At 41.5% G+C, this 24,332-nt stretch overlaps 2 protein-coding genes across 2 annotated transcripts in view; one reads left to right on the top strand and one right to left on the bottom strand.

Moving 5' to 3' along the window:
• MYLK4 (myosin light chain kinase family member 4) overlaps positions 1-10,043 on the bottom strand; it is a 79,955-nt gene extending 69,912 nt beyond the window's left edge. Inside the window, exon 1 of the mRNA XM_068670933.1 lies at positions 9,910-10,043. Coding sequence (XP_068527034.1) covers positions 9,910-9,965 — 56 coding nt within the window. The 5' untranslated portion in view covers positions 9,966-10,043. The remainder of the gene's footprint in view (positions 1-9,909) is intronic.
• Positions 884-23,787, top strand: WRNIP1 (WRN helicase interacting protein 1). The gene is given in 9 exon segments (XM_068670935.1): positions 884-1,419; positions 8,731-8,922; positions 9,972-10,216; positions 16,436-16,665; positions 21,493-21,521; positions 21,524-21,584; positions 21,587-21,649; positions 22,454-22,533; positions 23,027-23,787. Coding segments are annotated over 9 exon segments (1,656 nt in total). The 5' UTR covers positions 884-939; the 3' UTR covers positions 23,303-23,787.
• Positions 23,788-24,332: the final 545 nt, after the last annotated feature.

Below are 24,332 nucleotides of genomic sequence, written 5' to 3'. Positions count from 1 at the left end.
GCAGCAGTGATAACCCTACATTGCTGTGGAATCACAGCCAAAAAGACCACAGAGATGCTGCACATCCCCAAAACTGGAAGGGTTTTTCTGTGTGTTTCAACATGTTTTACCTCAAGTGCTGTGTTCAGTTCTGGGTCCCTCGCTACAAGAAGGACATCGAGGTGGTCGAGCGAGTCCAGAGAAGGGCAACAAAGCTGGTGAGGGGCCTGGAGAACAAGGCTTACGAGGAGCAGCTGAGAGGGTTGGGATTGTTCAGCCTGGAGAAGAGGAGGATCGGGGCGACCTTATTACTCCCCAACCTCAAAGGAGGCTGTAGCGAGGTGGGGGTTGGTCTATTCTCCCACATGCCTGGTGACAGGACGAGGGGGAATGGGCTAAAGTTGCGCCAGGGGAGTTTTAGGTTGGATGTTAGGAAGAACTTCTTTACCGAAAGGGTTGTTGGGCATTGGAACAGGCTGCCCAGGGAAGTGGTGGAGTCACCATCCCTGGAGGTCTTTAAAAGACGTTTAGATGTAGAGCTGAGTGATACGGTTTTGTCAAGGAATGGTTAGTGTTAGGTCAGAGGTTGGACTTGGTGATCTTGGAGGTCTCTTCCAACCTAGATGATTCTGTGATTCTGAGTTTTCAACATGAAGACAGAAGTCAGCAGCTTAAGGCCAAATCTAAGGATGTGCAGACCTCCCTCTGAGGGATTTGCCCTGGGGCTCCTATGGCTGCGCGGACCCGACCCCCTGAGGCCGACATTTCGCCCCATGCCCGCGGCGGCCATTTCGCCCTGGGGGTGTCGGGGTGCGGGGACATGGCCATGAGGCTCGGAGCCCTATGCCCGCAGCCACGCTCCCTGCGGCTCCTCCGGCCGCTAGGGGCGGACTACAGCTCCCGAAGGGCTGCGGGAGCCGAAGGGCGGGCGGTCTCGCTTCCTGCCCTGCACGGGAACCGATGGAGGGCGCGGAGGAGGGGGCGGCGGTGCGGTGCCCGGTGTGCCTGCGGGAGCTGCCGGGCGCGCTCATCAACTCGCACCTGGACCGCTGCCTGCAGGCAGGGCAGGGCGATGCGGAGCGGGGCTGCTCGCCCCCTCCCAAGAAGCCGCGCCTCGCCGCCGCCGTCCCATCGGGGGAGACCCCCTCGGCGGCCGCCCCCGTCTTCTCCCTCTTCCATAAGAGCCGCGGAGGCGGCGGGCAGAGCCCCGGAGCCCCCGCCGAGAAGCCGGAGGAGGGCGGCGGGGGGGCAGCGCTGCGCGGGGCCAGCCTGGCGCAGAAGCTGGAGGGGAAACCCCTGGCCGACAGGCTGCGGCCGGACACGCTGAGGGACTACGTGGGGCAGGAGCGGGTGCTGGGAGCCCAGACCCTGCTGCGGTCCCTGCTGGAGTCCCACGAAATCCCCTCCCTCATCCTCTGGGGGCCGCCGGGATGCGGCAAGGTGAGTGAGCCGCCGGCGGAGTCCCGGGGCTCCACGCCCAGCGCCTTCCCTGGTGCCTTTCCGAGCTTCATCAACCCCAACTGCATCTCTTTTTCCGAATTCCCTCGCATTTTGTTCTGTTTTTCCACACCCCGTGTATTATTTTGGCTTCGTGCTGACTGATGCCCTGTAGTTTTTGCAGAGATTGCGAAAGCACAGCCTGCCTCTAGAATAAAATGTAAGCAACCCACGCTCCCAAACTCGGCTCGTTTCAGACAGCAGGCTTGTTTTAGTGAACTTCAGAGCCATTACTAACGTGCAGAAGCTGGGAAGCTTGAAAACAGCAAGAAAATCTATACAAATATCGAGGAGAAGGGGTGTGATACTGGCACATTTACTACAACATGGTTTGTGAGCACACCTTTGGTTTGGCCCACAAATTCTGTCTCCTGACAAGAAAAGACTTCGGTGTGGAAGGGAGCTAAGACAGGGGTTAGGCACGCTGTGCCAGGCACTCATCCATCTTCAAAAAGGCAAACCAAAAGCAGTCAGCCCTTCCAGCTTTTGGTCACAGGTCCTGGCTACTGCATGCTCTTGTTCTGCCTCTTTTAAGATAACTTGGGGCAGGCTGTGGTAAATCCCCAAAGGGACTGTAATTGCAACACAACAGTGAAGGGGTCCACAGCTGTAGCAAGGCCAAATAAACGGCTCAAGTGTGTTCAAGTGGGAGCACTCAAAGATCTCAGATTAATTTTGCCATTTTTCCCCCCCTATTCCCAATTTTTGGTAGGGGGACCTAAACAAAATACGTAGTTACCTCTGTCAGGCTACTGTGTACACAGCTCTGTGTTTTGCATATTATATGTATAGATGTCTTGGCTATGGATGAGAGCATATATGGGAAGGGTGGGATAGGGAAAGTAATGACTAATGAATTAGTGCTAGCAGAGGAGTTAAGGACAGAATTGCAGCTCGCTTTTGTTAGTATACTTGTTTGAAGATAGAGACTTTGTGTGTGTGGTATTTGCATAATAATCATGGTTAATTAGTTAATCACAGTTAATAAGGAGCAGGTATGAGAACAATAAATGGACGCTGTTGGCAAAGATGCAGTAGGTTGTTTAGGCTAGATAACATGCACCTGAAAAGAAACAGATGGTGAGCTTATATAATTGCTACTTCTTTAAAATACCATAGTCACATCAGGAAAACCTGAGGAGGTGAGGTAAAGAAAAGTGATTTCTACAAACTTACTAAAGGGGAGGTAGATGGACTCGATTAAGACAGCAGGAGGGAGAAGTGGAATTAAACTCTTGGGTTATTTAGTAGTCTAGTAGTTTATTTAATAAGTAACTTTCAGGGACCTACTTTCATGTTTGTTTGTTTTTTTCCATGTCATTCTGTCTTTGGTTTCTGATCGTCTGTGTTAACAGTGCTTGTTTGGTCTTTTCTTGAAGACTTAGGAAAAAAATGTGTTCCAAACACAGTGATCACAAAGTGAGGGCCACATGCAGCCTCTGGAAACTAGAACTGGACTCAGTAGGCTTTGGATTGTGTTCTGATGAATGCACCTTCTTTGAAAGCCTGTAGAAGTGCTTGTTCATGAGGTGGTGACAACTTAGTTGTGTTGCAAGGCTTTTGGAACCTGCTGTGGTGCTAAGATAGGCTCTGAATAACGAGTGGTCAGTTTCATGTGTGTAGTAACGCAGCTTTCACTCTCCTTTCTCAGGACCTTGCTTATACAAGGTCCTCCACTTATACAAGTGGAGGTGTATTTAGTAAGCTTGCTTTTCACCAAATTCAGCTGTTCATCAGATTAGACTTGGGACTTGCGTAAGGACTGTCCCTTTTGCCCCATCAGGAACAGTTCCAAAGTCTGTTACTCGCTCTCCAAATACTTAAACTCTTGGCTAGTTCATCTCTTTTCTAGGTTGCCCCTCAACAAGTGGCTCTAAGGCTTTGCTCTTTCACCTAGCTTTTAATGTGTTCTTTTGAAGTGATAGGACCTGGCCGAACCAGGAACTTCTACTGCAAAACGCGGAATGTTTCCCCTCACTGATGCTTGCCAGTATTTCTACGATGGTGTTGGAGTAAAATTTCATTTCAGGCCTTCTTCTCCATAAGTAGTATTTGATTTGGTTAAGTTGCTGAAAGTTTTGTACTTCACTTGTTTGTGTGTTTGTTTTTTAATTCCTGTCCTTAGAGATTTAAAATGCAAGGTTAAAGAAAAGATTAAAAATCCTTCCCTATAAGGATGGTAAAAATTGTCTGCTGATCTTGTGAAAGAGAAAAGTACTAGCACTGCCTCAGGACTTCATTGGGCTGATAGTTGAAAACTTTTTCTATTGCACAGTGGGGAAAAATATTAACAAATTATATTTGTATTATCTAGCTTCAAATGTAACAAGCCCACATGCTAAGGTCTGCCCATCAAAGAAAATAGTCGTACATTAGTGGGTAGATGCTAAAAGGAATAATGCTAAAAGGAATATTACTAAATGCATTGGTCTAAACTCCAAATTGCTGTGTAAGGTGGTCATTTGGACTTCTTAGACTTCTTCACTCTCCTGCTACCCGTGCAATCTGGTTATTGCTCTCCATCTATGCTTTTTTCCATTGCTACAGCCAAATACCACATTAACTGATACTTCTTTTAAAAAGGGTAGGACAGGACTGAGTCAAAAAATAAGTGGACATTGAGTTAACCCCTAGGGACTTTTCAAATGAATTTATGCATTATTGGTCAGTCTGGGCTTTTATGAGAAGTGGTGTGGTTCAACAGACTTTTTCTGAGCAAGAGGAGAATCTTTGCTATTAAACTGCTGCAAACATATTTGATGTTAAAGGTCAAGAATACTTTGAGATTTTTTTTTATTATGAAGATAACAAAGCCAGTACCTGATTAAAAATGCATTGTACTGGGCTGATCAAGTTAACTTGTCCCAGGTGCACTTGAATGTTGAAGGAAGCACAATCAAAAACGAAAAGACAAAATCAGGATACGTTTGTTTTTAGTTAATTTGTTTGAATTTTCATTTGCATTGTGCCTTCTTATTTTAAGGGAGCATGGTCCTTGTACTTTTATTTTGTCATCCTAACATCTTATGAAGCCAAAGTGCTTTAGTTGAACTTGCTTTGACTCCGTTTAAAAAAAAAATAAAAAATTGTCACTACTAAGTGTTAAACCCGTGAATGTGTTTTCCACTTTAAGAAGCTGACCAGACACAGGCCAGAAGAAGAAACGCTGCCTCAAAGAGATGCCGTGGTTATTAACTTGTGAACAGTTAGCTTATTCATCCTGACTACGCAAATTTTTCAAAGCCTGTATGAATCCTGGTGTAATCCGAGTAAGCTGCGCTGTGATTTATGACACCTTAATGCAGGGATTTACATTTTTGCCTGTCTGCCACGGGGGCACCAATTTTAGTAGAGTTAGCGGGGGGACACGAGTAACTTGAGCAGAGAATAATTTTGCTGCCACAGATACGGTTTAAGCTTTATAAACCCGAACATTCTGTTTTTAAGTATGGTAAACATTCCCTCTTACGTGTGTCATTTAATGAGGAGGGGGTGAAAAGAAGACAACAAGTAGCTGGAACCTGCTCCCTGTAAACAACATCACAAAGTGTTCGTGCGTGATTTTCTTGGGGTCTGTGCATGCAATCTGGTACTAAGTTAAAATATGCCGTGTTGATAGAGTGCAAAATGTTTTTAAAAGCCACACAACAACAGCAAGTGATCTTTGGTTTCCATCACATCTCCACTGAGTTTGTATTTTATTTCTAAGAGTTCCCTATTTCTTCTTATTATTTCTGTTCTTATTTGGGATTATCATGTAGTGCGTTGAAACACAGGTGGCAAGTAAGATTTTAAACTGAAAATGCGCGGTGTCTTTTACAGGAGCTTAAGAGTTCAGAAAAGCTCTGAAAAGTGGGTTCATCTTTGCAGTTTCATGGGCTAAGTCTTCAAATACTGCATGCCTAAGTTTGCATATGTCAATTTAAACTGGCAATAACATTGTGTAGTTCTCTGAGAAGAGTGGAGTTGGCTCATTGTGTTTGTAAAGCGTAATGAAACAAACCTGGGTGGAGCAAATGGGGACACAGCTCTGCTTCAGAAAACGCCACACAGTGACCTTGCCTCTGCTTATGCCAGGTCTGGCTTGGATTTTGGAAGTGCTGGAAGCCACTTGCTGTTGTTCAGTGACACCTTACTCCTCCAGTAGTCTCCCTGTGGGCTATTTGGGGTGCGAGGAACCAAACAAGAGGAGTAAGAATAGCATCTGCCCTTATATAAATGCCAACTGCTGCCACTTTTGATTGCATTTATCTCAATAAGCAGCGTCCCCAAGCCATGCTCATCTGCTGTTCTGATTTCCTTTAGGCATAACCTGACTCATGACCCGTGTCTCTTGTGACACGGCGTGGTAGCCTGGGTTCAACTCAGCGGTGTTGGATAGGACAGACCCCATTTTTTTAAGCTGTATCCCAGGGAGCTGCTTCCCCAGTTGCAGTCTAAGGGTGCTGGCACTGTTGGCACCCCTCATGAGGCTGTGCAACCAGGCATAGCCTGTTGTGACTGCTCATCAAGCAACATGATGACACCTGAGGCTCGGTGTGTTTTCTTTGACCAGCATCTGCAACAGCTGTTTTGCCAAATTCGTGCAAGTTAAGAACAGACAGGAAAAGGCTCTGTGAACAGGAAGCCACAGGCAGATTCGTTAGCAAGGTCTGCCTGAGATTCATTAACAAGGTCTACCAGATCTGCCAGTGCAATGAGGTAAGGATGACCTTAGGTTTCACAGACAACTTCTTGACTAGGGATTCATATGATCAGCCCATATACACTACTCTTCCAAGTTTTTCAGTTTCTGAAGAGAGCTAGGCATTATCACTTAATTTTTAGAAGGGGTTGTGGTAAGCTAATACAGTGGGTGTCATTTAATCACCTGGTAAAAAGCTGCGAAAATGAAACCACCACCTTGTTTCCAATTAACGTAAAGTCATTGAACATCAGCATAAGTGGGACAGGCTTCGTTTGTGCTTGATTTTTTTTCCTGTTCTCTTCCAGCACTGGAGGTGAGGTTGCATTTACTAGTGGCAGCACAGAATAAGGAAACAGGTTATGTTCAAAGAGAGCTGCCCAAGCAAGGAAACAAATCTTGGTGTTTAAATCTTGGTCTGTTGCAGCCTTTGGGGAAGGAAGTCCTAATTTGGGTTGACATGAAGAAATTTCCAGTGAAGGAGAGCTTTGGTATTTAGGTGTCCTGTGTGTGGTAGATCTGGAAATAAGTGACTGCAGGCTCAAGTTAAAGGTTATTGATGAGTCATGGTTCTTGACTTTTTGTGTAGCATAGTACTGGCTTCTGCTTGAGAGAAAGCAGGAAAAAAAATCGAGCTTCAGCTAAAAATCGGTTTATTTTTTGGCTAACAACTATCATTTGTTATATCTCTTGCGAGTCAAAACTCACAATTTTTGCAATACCAGCTGTGCTGGTTGTTAGGAAAAAAAAATAAATGTTCACTCTGGGTGTAGAAAAAGTGATCTCTGCAGACTTGAATGCCTCAATTTAGATGTGTTCTTAGATTTATGCTGGCTGTAACCAGGCCCTTCATCTCTGAGACCTGATGTTGATGAAGCGTGAGCTACCAGTTGAAGTGGAGCTATAAGAAGAATAGCCACTTGGTTGTTGTTTTTTTTTTTTTTTTTTCCTCTCTTGCCACTGCTACTTTTAGAGAAAGAAGAGGTAGTTTTTCCTTTTTCATCTTCAGATTTGATATATTGGCATTTTCCACACTTCCAGTGGTTTCAAGGCATGGATAAATCCTCCAAAGATCCATTCTGAATCAAGTCCCTTTTGTAAGGAAATACTAAGTTTTAGTTTTATGGTTTTATTCTGTTAGCAAAGTCTGAAGTATCACCTTTTTTTCCTGGTCTTCTAGCCCTCCCTGATGTCTGTAGGCTTGGCTGTGAGCACTTTCCAGAGTATTGTCCCAGTCTTGTCTTCTGCAGCATGCTCAGGAGGGAAGGGGCTGACGCTTTGAGCTCCAGCAGATGAGATGGGATCTGACACAGGACTTGTATCTTGCATCAAGAGATGAAATGACACCTCTTCTGAAACCAGTCAGGAATCCCTTACTAAAGCTAAAGCATGGATAAATAATTATATATCCTTCCCCTTCGCTTCCCTTCTCTCATCTCTGTCTGGTTGCTGTTTCAGGGATGTGGAAATCCATTAAGGAGACGGAAGTTCTGGTAGGTGGTTGCTTCTGCAGTCTCTCTGCAAGAAGATCAGGTTTAGAGCACTTGCTGCATTAACCCAAGTACCTAGAATATCTTCTGAAGCAGTTTTGTCAGCACCTGTCCTGTTCCTCAGCTGCTGAGGCTCTCCTGGCTTCAGTCTCCTTGGACTCCTTCTTTACAAGAAGCAAGATTGATGGAAGAATCACCTGTTTTTCTCTAGCAGTACTTTGAAACAGAGATGCACTGCTCGAGACATGCAGATACTCTTGCCTTTACAAAGGGGAGTGAAGGAAGGACTGAAAACTGTGCCTGTGTTCAGGTGTACTCAATCTATGTGCAAAGTAGTGCTGCAGCCTGCTTCTCTGCTTTAGTGGGTGCAGTGAAATTCCCTATAAATAAATTGTGTTGGGAAGGAGTTGTCTACAAGGAAAGGGAAACAAAGTGAGTGCTCATTAAAACCAGGCAATGTTTTGTCCAGCCAGCAGCCCTTTACCTCCCTGAGCCAGCACTTGGTTACTACTGACTATTCAGATTTAGAGTTATATTCTCTGAATTATGCATATAATTTTTCACTATTAACTCTCATACCTTTTGTAGAGAGCTGCTTTTTGATTAATTTCATTACTACAAGGGGTGGAAATAGAAAAAGCTTTAGTTAACAATGTTTATGTAGGTTTTTTTTCTTTCTTAAATAATTTCACTGTTAGCTCTTCTGCAGGTATCTTGGAATGGTCCAGCTCTTTATTCTTTTAATGTACTCTACAAAATAGTTGCGTGGTGAATTGTAGTCAACCCATCTTCTGTAACAACAGCGTCTTTGGAGAAGAGTTTTCCTTCAGTGATGAAGACGGCAGCTGTCACTGCTGGCACTTAAAATATTGCGACTGATACTTAAAAGTGCAGGCCCTAGAAATGCAGTGGTGGAATTGGCAGCCACAATAGCGTGAACTAAAATATCCTACTCTCTAAACTGTCAGCACTGTCCCTATGTCCTAAATATATAGCTTTGCTCTCTATATACTGTCTGCGCATTAGTACTTTCTGTATCCAAAATGATTGTTACAAGGCTAGCTCCTACTACTCTTTCAGACCACCCTGGCACACATCATAGCCAACAGCAGCAAAAAGACTGGGACAAGGTTTGTGACGCTGTCAGCCACGAGTGCCAAGACAAATGATGTTCGAGATGTCATCAGTCAAGCCCAGAATGAAAAAAGACTCTTCAAGAGAAAAACCATTCTCTTTATCGACGAGATCCATCGTTTCAACAAATCCCAGCAGGTATTGTACTACATCGCTTTTTTGGAGACAGCCTTTGTCAGAACTTTGGTAAAATTCCCCACTTTGCCTTAAGATGGTAGCGCACTTCAGGCTTTTGATTTTAACATTTGCAGTAAATAAACTAGAGTTACAAAAATTAAATCCGTGACTAACTTCCGAGCATCAGTGTGTAATTGCTGTGATTTGAAGATTTAAATAAAAGGCTGACCCATGCTTGCAGCTAACTTGCATGCTGGGCTCTGTGTGATGTTTTCCTGAAATTTTGTTTCTCCAAAGTCATGTTAGTAGCATTTGCTGTTCGTATCTTCATTTCAGCCTCCATGCTGGGGATTAAATTCCATGTTACCCTTAAAGAGGTCTGGAATGTGGATGTGCATAGGGTGTGTTTGCTTTAATGTTGTGCACTCTTCTCTGTGAAAACAGAAAATTAAAGCGTGGCATGGTGCTTTGGTATAATATGTTGCTGCAGCCATTGCCTGAGCGTTGTATATTTTTTATTTTTTCCTAGGTATTTTTATCTTTAGTCATGCCATGGAAAGATCAAAATTTGGCCTGCTGGTTAAGTTTTTATATGGAACCATGTTCTGATCCTACGGTTCTCAGACGTCCTGTTCAATTAGGTAGTAGGAAAAAAAAATGTAGCCCTAAATATTGGTTCAAGAAGTTAGAAGTAGCCTCATTATTTGTTATATTAGTTTTTTTTCATGGTATTTTGATTGCCAAACAATAAAACAGTCACATAAACTAAAAGTTTGCAGATATTTGACACTTCCTTTTCAGCTGGTAGGGTCATTCTCAGTGCAGGCATGGGTTATCAAGGTGAGCAGCCCACTGTGTGCTCTGTGCATGAAATTAAATCAGTTAATTAGCCGAACAGATGAGGTGCCTTGTCAGTGAGGTTATTTGTCACATCAACAGGAAACCCAAAGACTCACAACACCAGGAAAAAAAAAAAAAGTATTTGAAAATGCCAGACAGCCTACTCACATGGGATGCTTCAGGTTGTCATTGATTGAGATGAGGTTTTTCTGCTTCCCTCCCATGCTCAGGACACTTTCCTTCCTCACGTTGAGTGCGGGACCGTGACTCTGATAGGGGCGACAACAGAAAACCCGTCCTTCCAAGTCAATGCCGCTCTCCTGAGCCGATGCCGGGTGATCGTGCTGGAGAAGCTCTCGGTGGAGGCGATGGAGGCAATTCTGATGCGGGCCGTCAGGTCCTTAGGGGTCCAGGTTTTGGGCAAAGCCGACCAGCACGACAGCTCTGCAACTGGCAGCAGCAGTGAGAGCTCGGAGTGAGTACTTTATGGGCTGCAGGGTGTTAACGCGCGCAGCCCGAGGAATTGACTGCCTGCCAGGGAGAGGATGAAGCAGTTGGGGGGTGGGAAGAGAAACCCTAGCCACTTCTGATAGTAAAGAAAAGAGGTGGCAGCATATGGCAGGGGCGGGGGGGGTGACAGGAGAGAGAGAGAGAATTCAAAGCACTGGCTCTCCATCCAAAACATAATCTCACCGTCTGGATTAGGAGAGAGTTTTATACTTGGATCTGTACCTCCTGACTCACCCCACCAGGATATTTAAATCCATTCTGCTGCTGGGGATTTGCTGTGGAAGCCTGTAACTGAGTCTTTGTCGTGTCCTAATGTGTGTTACTTCTTGTTAGTGGTTGTAAAAGCATCCCATTACCATTAAGTGGCAGATGGGGCATCCCCTGTTAAATTAACTTGGAAGTACCAGATGAAATTTGTTGTTTTCTGACAATTTTTTTTGAATGAGATCGAGAAGAGTACTGCTGTGTTTTAGCTGCAGTATAAGTGCTATGGTATGATTTACAGTATGCTGGGGAGGGTGTTTGCTGTGAGATGTTAATAGATTATCTTAAAATATATTTTGTTTTTGTCTGACCCTTTTTGTCCAAACCAGATAGTCGTGTTAAACATTTGGGAGAGTTTTTGGAAATACCAAGGTCAAGACAGATCCCCTATGAACGTGTATCTGCCTTCTGAAATGGCCAGCTGGCAAATAAGAGTAATGCTTGATTCTGCTACTTCCATGCAAGATGACAGTTTCTTCGTGGAGATGCTTGTGTGTACTGCTAGTAATTTACAGCGCATTAATGCAGTGCTAATTGGGCAGGCACTCTTCATACAATAAATAGAAGGGAGTATGCTTTTTCCTTTTAGCATTATCACAGAATAGAATCAATAAGAAGCGATAACCTGAATGCTGAGGTCAGGGCAGGGAATAAAAGCTGTCCCTTTCCCCCTCCCCCCTTCTTTTTTTTTTCCCTGCCTCACTTTTACTCATTTATAGCTTTTGCATGTTATAGCAGTGTGACTTTCAGAAGAGAGGGCAGCGCAGCATGTCATCCTTAATGCAGGGGCACAGCTGTGGTTGTGGCTACACCCTGGCTGGGGTTTGGAGACTTTCCTTTATGTATGGGATTAAAGTGGAAGGCATAGTTTCAGCTGCAGTTGTTTGGGTTTGGGTTTCGCTAGACTCCCGTATCTGTAACCTTCCTTTAGCTATGGATGATTTAAACAGCGTGGTGTGGTGCTTAATCAAACTGAGAGAAGTCTGGCAGGCAGGCTGTCAGACTAGCATGCTTTCAGAAGTCTATCCATGAAAAGAGAGTGCCCCATACCAGTGACTAAGCAGGAGCCAGGCTGCGTTTTAAAATGAAAATAGAATTAGGATTTTTAGAGCTTTTGTTACAGTTGTGTGTTCAATTTTTTTATTATTATTATTTTTTTTATCTTTCCCACCACTATCTGGTTCTGGTCTGTAGTTGATAAATACTGTTGCTGTTGAGTTTAGCTTTTTTTTTTTTTTTTAACCACCCTGTCCCTTACTGTGGTTCAGATTTCGATCTTCTTCTTAATTCCTTCTTGCTTTGCTCTCTGTGCCATTTTTGATCCTTCGCTTCCTTTCTGCCTACCACTCTGCAGGAGCAGCTGCATCTCTTATCTCTTTACCTCCCTATCTCTATGAAGCAGGGCTAGCGTTAGATGCAGGCAGGTAAGAGTTCATGCTGTCCTGAGGAATAAACAAAAGTATGTCACAAATTACAGTGGAGTTGCTTGTTCACTGTGCTCACATCTGTTCCGGAGTTGGAAAAGGTGCTGTAAGGCAGCATGTCCCCATATGTGAGGCATGCTCACTTAGAAGGGATGCAGAGATCCAACCAGAAGAAGCATGGACATTGTGTTATGGATTTAATCTCCTCAAGGAGTGAGTTTCCCTGTCCAAACCACGTCCAGTATGAAGTTCTGCACGTGCTCCTTGGAATCATTTTATCAGATAGTATCACAACACTTTTCTGACATGATGTCTGGCCTAGATGAGATGTTGAAGAAGAGCTTGATTCTCTGCAGTGTCTTATTTTACCTTGAGGAGCAGTGTGAGGGTGAGTCTTCCAGAGTTCCTACAGGTATATTCAAGCTCACTGAGAATACAGCCACTGCAGAATGATTCAACAGGTGTCAGCGCCTCTGCATTGTGTGCATGTGCAGCAGTTCCCAAGATGAAAGTGTGCGCTACTAGAATCTGTTTCCTTAAGTTTGCTCAGTGGCTTTCTCTTGTCTTGCTTCCTCTGTTGCTGAAGGTTTCTGATAGGATTAGATCACCTGGCTTTTTTCATCCCGCTGCATCCTTTTCTTGCTGTAAAGCTGAACTAGAACCACTGGAAGCCATTACAGAATTTGGTATCCTTTTCTGTGTGATGTCATTGCGCTTACAAAGTTTCTTTATTTTTTTTTGTATGAATTACTGGGTTTCTTTAGGATAAGATGTGCTTGGCGTTACATCTTTGTCAGCTTTGCTGCCATCAAATGGTGCCTCATAAAGCCTGCAGTAAACTAAAAGAGGGGAGATTATGAAAGGAAGTTTACAGTCATGAAGAAGAAAAGTAAGGAGACATGAGCATGAAAGATGCTTTATATTGCTGAGATTTTGCTTGTGCTTTTTGACTGTTTTAGCTGGCTCGGTAACAGCACGAACTGTACAGTTACACACTGATGCAGTGCGCTTGTGCTGTGTCACTGACAGGAAATCAAATTCTTCTTTTCATTCTTGGCTTTTTATTATTTTTAGGTGCTGCCCTCAGAGTGCTCTCTGATTTGTCAGGTGGTAAACTGGATGCTAGATTAATATATTGAAGTTAGGTAGCCCAGAAGGCATGCAGCTGATTGAAACGAAAGATTCCCAGTTTGCTGTTGGCAAGGCTAGACATCACGCAATTCAGCTCGTTAGTGGCTATACTACGAGTACTGACAGGTTTTGAATTTGCTGGTTTATAAATCAATATTTAACACGGGCTTCCTTTGGGTCTTGGGCGTTGAGCACCTTTTGAAAATTGTTGCCATTTTGAAACACCCATCTAATTTCCTTGCTGAAAATAGAGTTGCTGGGATGAGGCCTTCTTCAAAGACAGTGCTGTAAGGCTGTGAATAATTGGTATCATACAACTTTAAGACAAAGAATTATATTTGCCCATAAAACTTTCAATCTGTCCAGGAGTGACTGTAGTGAAAATAATTGTGTTATGAATGCAATAAAGTACTGATTTATATGTGAAAGCAGCAGTGGATACTTTATCGCATGCTCTGCTCAATTATTTCTAAATCTTTCATTGTACAGGTTCTCCTTGCTTGGACTTCCTTGCCTCTACTCTTATTGTGTCAAACACTGGTTGTGTACAGGTTTTACGAGTAATTGATGCTGCTTCATATTGGTTCTTGGCACAAACCGTGTTGAGGATATTGTGATAAGGAAGGAGCTGGAAGAATGATTTATTACCCCATGGTGGTAGTTTTCCATTACTTGAGCTAGTATATCACCTTCGGCTCAGTGAGTGATAGATCCTGGGGTGTCCCTGGTGGCTTGTTTTTATTTTTGTCTCCAAGTATCGTCGGTTACGAGGTAGCAACATTAAGCATTGGCATCCGGGGGTGTACTGTGTTAATTTTGGAGAGGGAAAAAAAATACAAGTCTGCCCATCTGCAAGAGGTTCAGGAGCTTGTGAAGAGGTCAGGACCTGTGGGAGTTGTTCTGCCTCAGAGTTTGAGGGTGTGGGGAAGTCAGGGTAAAGTGAAAGGGCGTAGGGTGCCTGAGCTTTTGAGAATAGGATGGGCTTAAAAATGTCAAATACAGCGAGTGATGAGACTTAAGATCTTAATTTCTTAGAAAAATTAACTGAATTCACTTTATTCTGAGTATAAAATATTATTTGTAAATTCTCAGCTGAGCTGATTCTTCCCTAATTATGGAATTAGGGAAGCATTGCATTATTTCAAATCATTGACTTCATCAATATACCACGAGCAGCTTGCCCATAGTTGGAAGTTTTCTTCATTTTTTTTCTTTTTTCCATAGCCTGTATGTATAGTGCTGTTGTTGTTACAGACAAAGACTAGATTGGCCTAATACATAACACGTTATTTGGAGTAAAATTTTCGTTACCAATGTATTGTAACTTGGATTTCACCATAGAAGCATGACAAGAACTTGCTTGTAACCAGGTTTTTACATACCTCCTTGTGCATTTTTATTTTAATTTCTGTAATGCTAAATGCTGGTGTTGAGTCAGTAGCACACTTAACAGCCAAGTAAAATAAATAATAATTAAAAAAAAAAAAAACTCCTCTATCTTATGGTGCTTTCATTTAGCAATTAAATGGTAACAGGGCTCTGAAACTTTCCTTCTTTCGGGATTCTTTGCAGGTTCACATGTGAAACCTTCTCTTCAATCTGCCCTGGTAGTGTATCGAGGTGTTTGCTCAGTGTACCACCTACTTGGTGTTGTTCCCTGTTGATGGAGGTTTTAGCAGCAGGATGTCTGTGTAGTGCCTGCTGCATTTTTACAGATGGCCTTTGCTTTCTTTGCTGTCCTGTTTCAATGCATATATAAAAATCTGGTACCCACCTGTAGTAGTGAGAGTGAGCATCGCTCCTTGATTTCCAAGTACCTTGATGTATAAGCTACTTGACAGACACTGTGTTGTTATACTCTGCTTTTTCCCTGTTCAAACAGAGGGTGTTTGAAACATGAAATGCAAGTTTTTGGAAGCTAACATTGCCATTCAGACTACTTCTGACTAGCATGGGAATAAGGGGGAGTTCAGAGCTGCTCAAATACCTGTAGCTGCAGAGCTGCTTGCAGCTGCTGCATGCTTAACAAAAACATTTTTCATAGCCCCATAAAGAGGTGGGCCAAATAATGAAGATTAGTGGAGCTGCGTGTCTGGGAACCCTGGCATTATCTCTTTGTAAACCACTGGTAATAGCAGTGGTAAATCTTTCTGGTGAATGAGGTGCAGGGCTCTTGGTGAATCCCTAATAACTTGGTGCACGAGGGCTTCATTAGAAATTGCCTTCTCCAAGTCCAGTTATTAGAAATGGCCAATTTAAGGTGATTATTTGTGTCATGCTTTAACTCCATCGGCTTCTGTTTTCAAATCAGCAGTGTCCCATGTCTGGCAAACACCTTAGTAGTTAACTTGTTTATGCAACTGAAGTTTGAGGGTCAAATACTCAACAATGTGCATGTGCAATATGCAGAGTCCGGTAGTTTGCATGGCACTGGGAGCAGGGATTGCAATCCAGTGAATGAAAACCTAGAGAAAGAGATGGAGTGCTTTACTTTCCCAGATTTCCCCTAGATCAGCTACGAGACCATGGCAAAGCCTTCACCTGTTCCTGCATTTCTCAGCTGTTCCTGTCCTGTTCATTTATGCTGTGTGGTCACTGAAATTCAGCCTTTTTGTTATGATGAGTTCTCATAGCCCTGGTGTGGTTAAAGCAGTGGATGGAAAGAACAGGGACTTGTGTGCACTGGGATTTCTTCTGGGATTTCACAGCCTTCTCTGTGCTGCAATAGGTTTTGTACCCCAGTGACTGAAGCTGTACCTGTCACCATTTCAAATAAGAAGGTGGGATGCATATATGATTCATGATTTACATCAATGCTTCTTGCCATAGCTTTTTAAAGAACATCTGATACCAGCTCGTAATGTCAGTAACCATTAGTTCAAATACTCGATAGTTACTTTGTGCATCACTATACTATCTCATGCATTTGGGTAGCTTCCTCATTGCCCTTCCCCCAAGGAATTCTAACTGCTAGCTATGAAATGCTGATGGAGTAAAACCTCATGATGTTCAAATGGCTGTGCCAGAACTGTGCTTCTGGCAAAAACCTACCCTTAGTTTTCATCGAACTTGGTGAGAGGAGGTAATTTCAAGGAAAAAAAAAAAAAGATTAAATAGATGAGAGCTTCTGTTTTTTTTTTGTCTGCCATTGTATTTAACGTGAATTAGACAGGTGTTCGAGGGGTAGGATCTCACAATTTTATCCCATATTCTGCAGTGCGTAATCATGACAATGAGTTAAGAACAAAACGTAAGCCCAGTTGCCTCTCAGCAGACTTTGCAAAGAAAGGTAGTATCTAGCACAATACACAATGAGATAACATCTGGGATAACGCGTGGGATAACATTTTGTCATTTTGTTGCAGATGCCCTGTGTACATAGAGGAGAAAGCTCTAAGTACCCTAGCCTACCTTTGTGATGGTGATGCAAGGACTGGATTGAACGGACTTCAGTTAGCAGTTCAGGCCAGGCTGGCAGCAGGGAAGACCACTCCTGTGAGTACTGCCAAAGGATGCTCTGTTGATGGAGTTCTGATAACAGAAGAACATGTAAAGGAAGGTCTACAACGATCTCACATCCTGTATGACCGAGCAGGTGGGTGGCTGATACAGTTTTCGCCATGCAGCATTCTGAAGAGCTTCTGTAATTCCCACTGCTTCTCCCCCTTTCATACCAAGTGCTCTGGTGAAGCAGTGGCTGTACTGAAATTTGGCCTAAAAAGCTTAATTTCCTTTACAGTATAGCAGGCTCATCCAGAAATTCCTTCTAAATTGTTTCCTCTCACTGCTTAGGAAGCATAGGTTAGTTGAGAAACCTGCTTGCAGTCCTTCTAACAGTTGAAACAGGTGAAATTATTTTGTTCCTTCAGGTTATTAGAATATTGAGGTCTAAGAGGATTGCAGGGTGAAGTAGTATTTTGATGAGATTTGTTCTTGGAGGGTTGGAAATGCTCTGTTGTAGTTTGCTTATATTTTTAGAATTGCTTTTACGGGTAATTAATTTAGTAACCTTCTTAGTACAGGTTACCTAAATCTAGTTGCATTTCAGGCTTCTTAATGGGGTAACCACTCTTGCTCTACTTGTAACTTGGCAATGTTAGGCACCGTAGGAGCTGGCCTGTACCTATTTATGCAGATGGTTAAAGGCCAGAGACTGAATGTTTGAAATTACACGAATCGCCTTGAATGCATGTGCTAGTTCTTTGGCAATACTTGAATTACTCTGCCATAGTATCAGACAATTATGCCAGGCAGTGTTTTTCCACTGTATCTGATCTGCTGAATTAACTGTCAGTGCTTAAAAGCTGTGGTGAAATTTGTAGAGGTTGTTTGCAATGCATTTGCCTGCTCTCAGCCTTGCTACAAAGAGGAAATGATGGCTCATTGTCAGTAAGTCAGCTGTGCAGATACTGATACGTTGGCAGCTGAGAATGGAAGGTTAGTTAGGGGGAGGGAGAAGAAACATTTTTATGGCATATCTGGCAGGAAGAAGTCATGGGTAAGGAGAAGGAGGAAGGGGAAAATCTGACCAGTTTACTGGTATGATTCTCATGTGCTGTGGAGGTCCCTTGTGTGTTTGCCGTCGCCTTGTGGCTGCTGTCTCACAACTCATTTGTGGCCATTGCTCCCAGCCATCCTCTGCTTATTTGCTTAGTTAGAGATGGCAGAGTGCCTCCACCTAAGGCCTGCGTGAAGTCTAGGTGGTGTGTGTCAATAGTTCTTTTTGATCTTTGTGTGGTTTTTGTCAGATTTTCTTTCAGAGGTGGGTGGCAGCACTGAAAATCCTCTTTCTTGGCTGCATAAATAGTAAAAAAAAAAAAAAAAAACCTCTGGCTGCTAATGTCACAGTAGCAAGTTGCCTGGGTATGTGCCTTTAAACTTTCCTTTGCAGAATAGAATAGTCTGGGGCTGGATTGATCACTTCTGGCAACAATAGAGATAGCTATTATGTTTCACGTATAAAGTGTTTCTGGATAGAGGCTACTGTATAAATATTAATATTTTTGTAGTATGCTTCAATACTTTTTGAATCTCAGTTCTTGTGCTGGAATCTACAGCCTTCTTAAAAAAAAAAGTGGGCTTCAATCTTAAATATGGAATCCAGTTTTTATTTGGTTTAGTTTTGCTCACCTTAAGCAGTATTTGCCAAATGTATATGGTCATGCATGCCTTCATGTACTTTCTCCGAGTAGTCTAGGAAGGAAATTATTCTTAATCCAGTCATTGGCCTATTGCTTTGATTTGGGTACAGCCAAGATCTTTGCATAGATAATCTGTGTTTTAGCTGGCAGAACAAAGAAACCACCAGTCAAATTTCACTTCCAGGAACAGCCTGCAGCCCTTACAATGTGAGAGAAAACAAACTATTCAGTCATATTTTAGCTTTTAAATGTAGTTCCTTTTTATTTTGATTTTTGGAGAAAATGATGCAGCAGCTAAATTAATTAACTACAGATGGACAAAGACTTGATTTTTAAGACAGATTTGTGTTGTCTCTTCTTCCTTTTATGTATTGTGGTGCACTGTTTCCAGTGCTTTAATAGTGAATACCAAAAATAAAAATCAGACTAATTGCAAGATTTTGTCTCTATCTATGTATTAACAGTGGTAATTAACTATGGTAAAGAAGAGAAACATGTTGAGATGAAGATAAGGTGTTCCAGATTACAGAATGTAACCTGTAATGTTATGCTACCCTATTTTATGAAGGAGGAAAGAGAAGATGTCTTGTTCCGTTGTATTTGTTTGCCAGCTTTGTTTTCTGCTGGGCCAGAACGAGAAGGCTTTTTACCAATGTTGTTACTTTAGTCTTTCTTCCAAGGCTTTATTCTCTACTTTACCTTTGACTAAGACAGAAAATAATGTGAGACAGTGACTGTTTACATTTCTTTGGCTCACTATAATTAGCGGTTGCTTAAGGAGTCCAGACACTAACCATGGTCAGTGAATAAGGTTTTTTTTTTTTTTAACCTGTCTACTACCAATAAGACCTTAGAGAAATTAACATCTTAAGTTAGCTGGAAAACTCTTCTTAAGAACATGAGTGATTTAGGGGCACAAAAATGAGAATCAGCATGATTTATGTGTCTATATACACGAGATACTCTAGAAAATACCATCTTCCCTGAAACCTTTTCTGAAGTGTCTTGTTTCTCTTAGGAAAGGTATTTGCTTGTGTGGGAACTTAATAGAACAGTTGTGTTTTGATTCCAAAAACTCTTCAGAGATTTGATTTCAAGAGGCATCTGGGATGCAGAGCAGCAGTGATAACTTTGCATATGTATCTCTGGAAGCTGAATTCATAAGGCCAGAATCTATGTAGTGGCTAACTGGCATGAGAAACAGGGCTAATAAACACAGGGTCTCTAAAGAGACCTGTCTAATTTTTTTAAACTGTTTCTGGTATCTGATAGAGTATAAACTACATATTTAAAAAAGATTCATAAAACACAGTTTCAAAAGAAGGAAAAATATACAGTTACATGAAGTCTGTCCAGTATATAAATACTGTCATTATGTTGGTAAGTCAGTCACACATAACTCTGAGGAAGGAAATAAAGAGAGGAAACTGTTCCCTTCCTCAGCCATGTACTCTGAGGGTTGGTGTCTCTGGTCCTAACCTATCCATTGGATTCCTTTTGCTTCTCTAGTTGGCTTTCCCAGGCACGACACATTACAGTAGCCCAAGCAGTGTATAAAACCACTTCATCCCCCCAAAAAAAGCAAAAATCCAGGCAAATGCAACCTTTCAAGATATTTAAAGACTGTCTTCCTTTTGAGAGACCAAAAGACGCCTCTCCCAAGATGATGATGCGAGTCCAGCTGCTTGGGTTTATTGCCACTAACTCAAGTGCTATGACAGAGCACAGATACGCTGTTTATGTTGGCATGAGTAATGACTACATACCACAGGGCTCTTTGTGTGCAGTCCTATCAAAAATAGCTGTCTGCAGGCCTGTGTATGCAGGGAGTGCACACTCTGAATTCCCCACAGAACCGCAGTGCAGCATGAGCAGCAACACTGGAAGATGGGCCCAGTTTCTAATCTGGAAGGTGGAAGACTTTCTGATTTTGAAAGGAGCAACTGCAGTGGTATGGAGGCTTTGGTTTTCTTAATGATATGTGCAGCCTTTTATTTTGCAGGGACTATAAACGACAGTGATGTGTTCTGATACAGCCCTGAGGCTGTAAATCCTTTTTGCTGTAGAAAGAAGAGAAATGTTAACAGATGGCTGTGCACGCAGCCAGTTGCCTTCATAATATGGTTAGCTGTGAGCCAAGGAATGCCAGGCACTTTGAGAAGTAAAAAAAAAAAAAAAAAAAAAAAAAAATCAGATTATGTGGAGAGTATAAAAACCATATCACAGCAAAATACTCTTATAGGTTTGATTAAAAGATATGCATAAGAATCAAACCCAGCTGCATGGCAAAAAAGTTGCAAGCAGGAGGGGTCTCCGTGTTTCTAATATTGCGCCCCCCTATTTTTAACAATAGCCCTAAAATATCTGTGAAGTGGCTTTGTTTCTGCTTGGAATTCATACTTAATCTTATATTAAACTTTAATGTTTTTTAAAAAAAAACTTCTTTGTAAATCATTGTTTCCCCTTTAGTTAGCAGTCTGGTATTTCAGATAGTTGGTTGGTTTTTGTTGTTGTTGGAGGTGGTGCTTTTTAATTTTTTTGGTGTTGTTTGAACTGGTTATAATTTTTAGAGCCCTTCCTAAAAGGGTGCAGTTGTCCCATCTGAGCTGAGGATTTTGTAGTGGTTTTGTCAGGGCTGTGTGCTGTGATCCTATTTCCTCCAAATTTTGTAGTGTCGTCATTATATAATTACAGCAATATTTTCTTTTTTCCATGTATAATAGAGCAAATTCACATCTCATTTACTGCACGCTTCATTTTTAAATTTTATTTGATGTGAAATATCTTTTTCTAAAATACCACCAGTGTATACAACATTTTTCTCTTCTGTTGCCTCCTCAGTGCTACCTACATGTATTTGTCAAAAAGCAATGTTTGATGGTTTATACATTCTCATACTTTACCTATTGTGAATTAGGAGATACAAGATCTTCTTCCTAACTGCTTAAAATACCAGTTTTGTTTCCTACTTTTGAAGGAAAGGTCATAGGATATCAAAATCAAATTGTTTGCCTTGTAATGTTTAAACGAAAAAAAACTTTCCTTTTCATCTGCTGTTGCTCTGATATGCTTATATAGTTAGTGAAATGGTTCTGTTGTTTTCAGCATCTTCATGCTATGCTTTGATGAACAACATAATGATATGTGCATAAAAAGAACTTGAAAAAGCAGGTTATGTTTACCTACTGTGACTTGGTAAAATATATTCTATTGTTTTAAATGTATCTCACTTGATTTCCTCCAAATAGCTTTGTATATTTCTTCTCACCCATTCCAAACAGGAGAAGAACATTACAATTGCATCTCTTGCCCTGCATAAGTCCTATGAGAGGCTCAGATGCAAATGCTTCCCTTTACTGGCTTGCTCGAATGCTTGAGGTGGTGAGGATCCACTCTACGTGGCGAGGAGGCTGGTAAGATTTGCAAGTGAAGATATAGGTAAGCGATTGCAGTATTTCGTGTTGGAATATTATGTTGAATTCAGATCTTCCAGTATTCTGGTTTCCAAAGATTGGTACAGGTGGGAAAATAAATGCTACATGTGGCAAAAGTTTAGTATATGCACACTGAAACCTGTGTTTGATGTCATTGCGATGACTATCTACTGCAGGAAAAACAAAGATTTTTCTTGAGGTTAGGTTTTGACAGTGTACTTATATATATTCTTTCAGCTTTGGTGATGATTGTAGGTCTCTAATAAACTGGTGTCACAGAGAATGTGTATTCGGGGTGTCTGGGTTTTTTCTTTGTTCATTTGTTTTAGTAACTGTGGAAAACTAAAAGCCTATCCTGTTATTCAAACTTCAGATTTGATAGCAGGCTCTGTAGTTTTTAAGGCATCTTCTTTTTGTTTTCCAACGTAACACATGCAGCAACATTTTTAGTGCATGTGATGGGTGAAGAGTTACTAGATTTGGGTAAGCTAAGTCTATACAGTATATTTCCCCACTTTTTCAGTTCCAAAAAGTAAGTGAATCATACACTATCTGCTGCTGCTCAGGCTGCCACTGTGTGGCACAAACATTCAGGTTTTTTTTTGGAGGACAGCATAGAAAAAGGAAGGTTTTGGATGAAGAAAGTGTATCTTATGTACTGTTCAAGTATTGTACCAGACGATCTGCCATCTGATTACAGCACCTTTGCAGTGTGCATGAATAATTGTCCTCCTTAGAAGAAGGGGGGCAAAAAAGGTAATTAAAGTAAACTGACTTTAACCTGCTTTCATCTGATCCTTTTCTGCAGGACTGGCAGATCCTTTGGCTTTAACGCAAGCAGTTGCTGCCTATCAAGGTTGTCACTTCATTGGAATGCCAGAATGTGAGGTAAAGGCTTCTTTAATTTACTGATATAAAAGTACTGTAAATTGTAAAAACCTAGCTCTAACTGTAAAAAAGAAACAGAGATTGCAAGGGCAAGGTAAATTTAGTTATTTGCTCATTCTACACAACACTTTTTGAGTAACAGATCATTGTAGCTCTAAAAATAGAAGCTGTAGTTTGAATTTCACTGCATGTTTGATGTTAAAAAGTGGTGTTTGAACTAATTTAATATTTATCTATCTCTTCTGTTTTCCCTCCGTTACAAATAGTCATATATTCTGACATTCTAAATTAGTTATTCTTTTCTAGTTATTCTTTTCTATTCTATTCTATCATAAAGAACTGAATTGTTGTTTAATAATATTCACTGACCTAGCCCGCAAGGTCAGTATAAAAATAAAGGTCTTCTCAAGCTGCACAAAATGTCTGAATAACAGTTCCTTTCCCAAACAGCTTAAAAGAAGTCACTTAACGCTTTCCCTTTTCTCGTTTCCAGGTCATTCTAGCACAATGTGTAGTGTATTTTGCAAGAGCACCAAAGTCTATAGAGGTGTACAAGGCTTACAACAATGTGAAAGAATGTCTGAGAATGCACACAGGACCTCTACCACCTGTTCCACTGCACCTGAGAAATGCCCCAACAAGGCTTATGAAGAACTTGGGCTATGGTAAAGGCTATAAATATAACCCCATGTACAAGGAACCTGTAGAACAGGACTATCTCCCAGAAGAGCTGAAAGGAATGGACTTCTTTAAGGAACAAAAAACATGATGCGCTTGCTCTGAATGTTTTTCATTTTATGATTTATAAATGTATATTGGGATGAAAATTCCCTGTATAGTTTCAGCCCTGTATTCCTGTGGCTGAAAGTATGAAAGCACTGAGCCTCTGAGATACTTCTCATTTTACTGCTGTTATTCTAAAGTAGTTTTGTAAACAATTCCACTTAAGCAATATGGAAATGCAAAAGTAAACTTAGCCAACATAGTACTGTCATCCTCTGTTTCAAATTTAATAGTGCAAAACAATGAGGCTTGTATTTTTTACTCTTGCTGAGAGACAAGGAATATTATCATGCTGCTTTTTAAAATCAGTATCCATTTCATAATTTTAGAATGTTTATTTTCAAAAAAAAAATTGTACCTCCCCATTAAAATATTATAAGCAAAATATAATTACACTGTAATTCTTTTGTGATGTTCCAGAGAAATTTTGTACAACAACATTTATTAAACCAATAAAGTTGTTGAAAAGTGTCTTTGCATATGTTTAAATGTTCTTGTGACATTACTGTAGTTTTGAAAGTTTGAAATTCCTTTAGCTTTATCATGCGTGCTTTCCACAGCATGTCCAAAATGATTCTGGAAGTAGAATAGTCATGAAAATGGCTGTATTATGTTTGTTTTTAAAGTTACATCACTTAAAATTGTTACTGTGTCATGACATTCTGAGAAATGCTTTTGGAAAGGAAATTTCTGGTAGCAAAACACCCTCGCATATTTTGAGTTGTGTTTTAGCAGTTCTGCTTGTTTTTAATTGGGAAGTTGAGACATAAAAATTGACTTCCTGCTGTTATAATAGGAAGATAAAGCCAAATTCTCTAATGAAAACATCCACATCCAGGATTGTTGGGTGAATATTTCTGTTAAGTGGAATAAAAGGTCATGGCAATGTCCCGGATGTTGACAGCATTCCTTCATTTAAGTGCTGGTTTCTTTTTTTTTCTCTTCAATCATAAGTGCACAGTGGTCTGGTTTGCTGAAAAGACAGTAACTGCTGAAACAGCACATGGCTATGGCAA

Source organism: Anas acuta, chromosome 2 (genome assembly GCF_963932015.1).
Source record: "Anas acuta chromosome 2, bAnaAcu1.1, whole genome shotgun sequence".
NCBI classification, from domain to species: Eukaryota; Metazoa; Chordata; class Aves; order Anseriformes; family Anatidae; genus Anas; species Anas acuta.
Note: the sequence above shows the minus strand (reverse complement) of the source record. Positions and strands in the feature narration are given on the sequence as shown.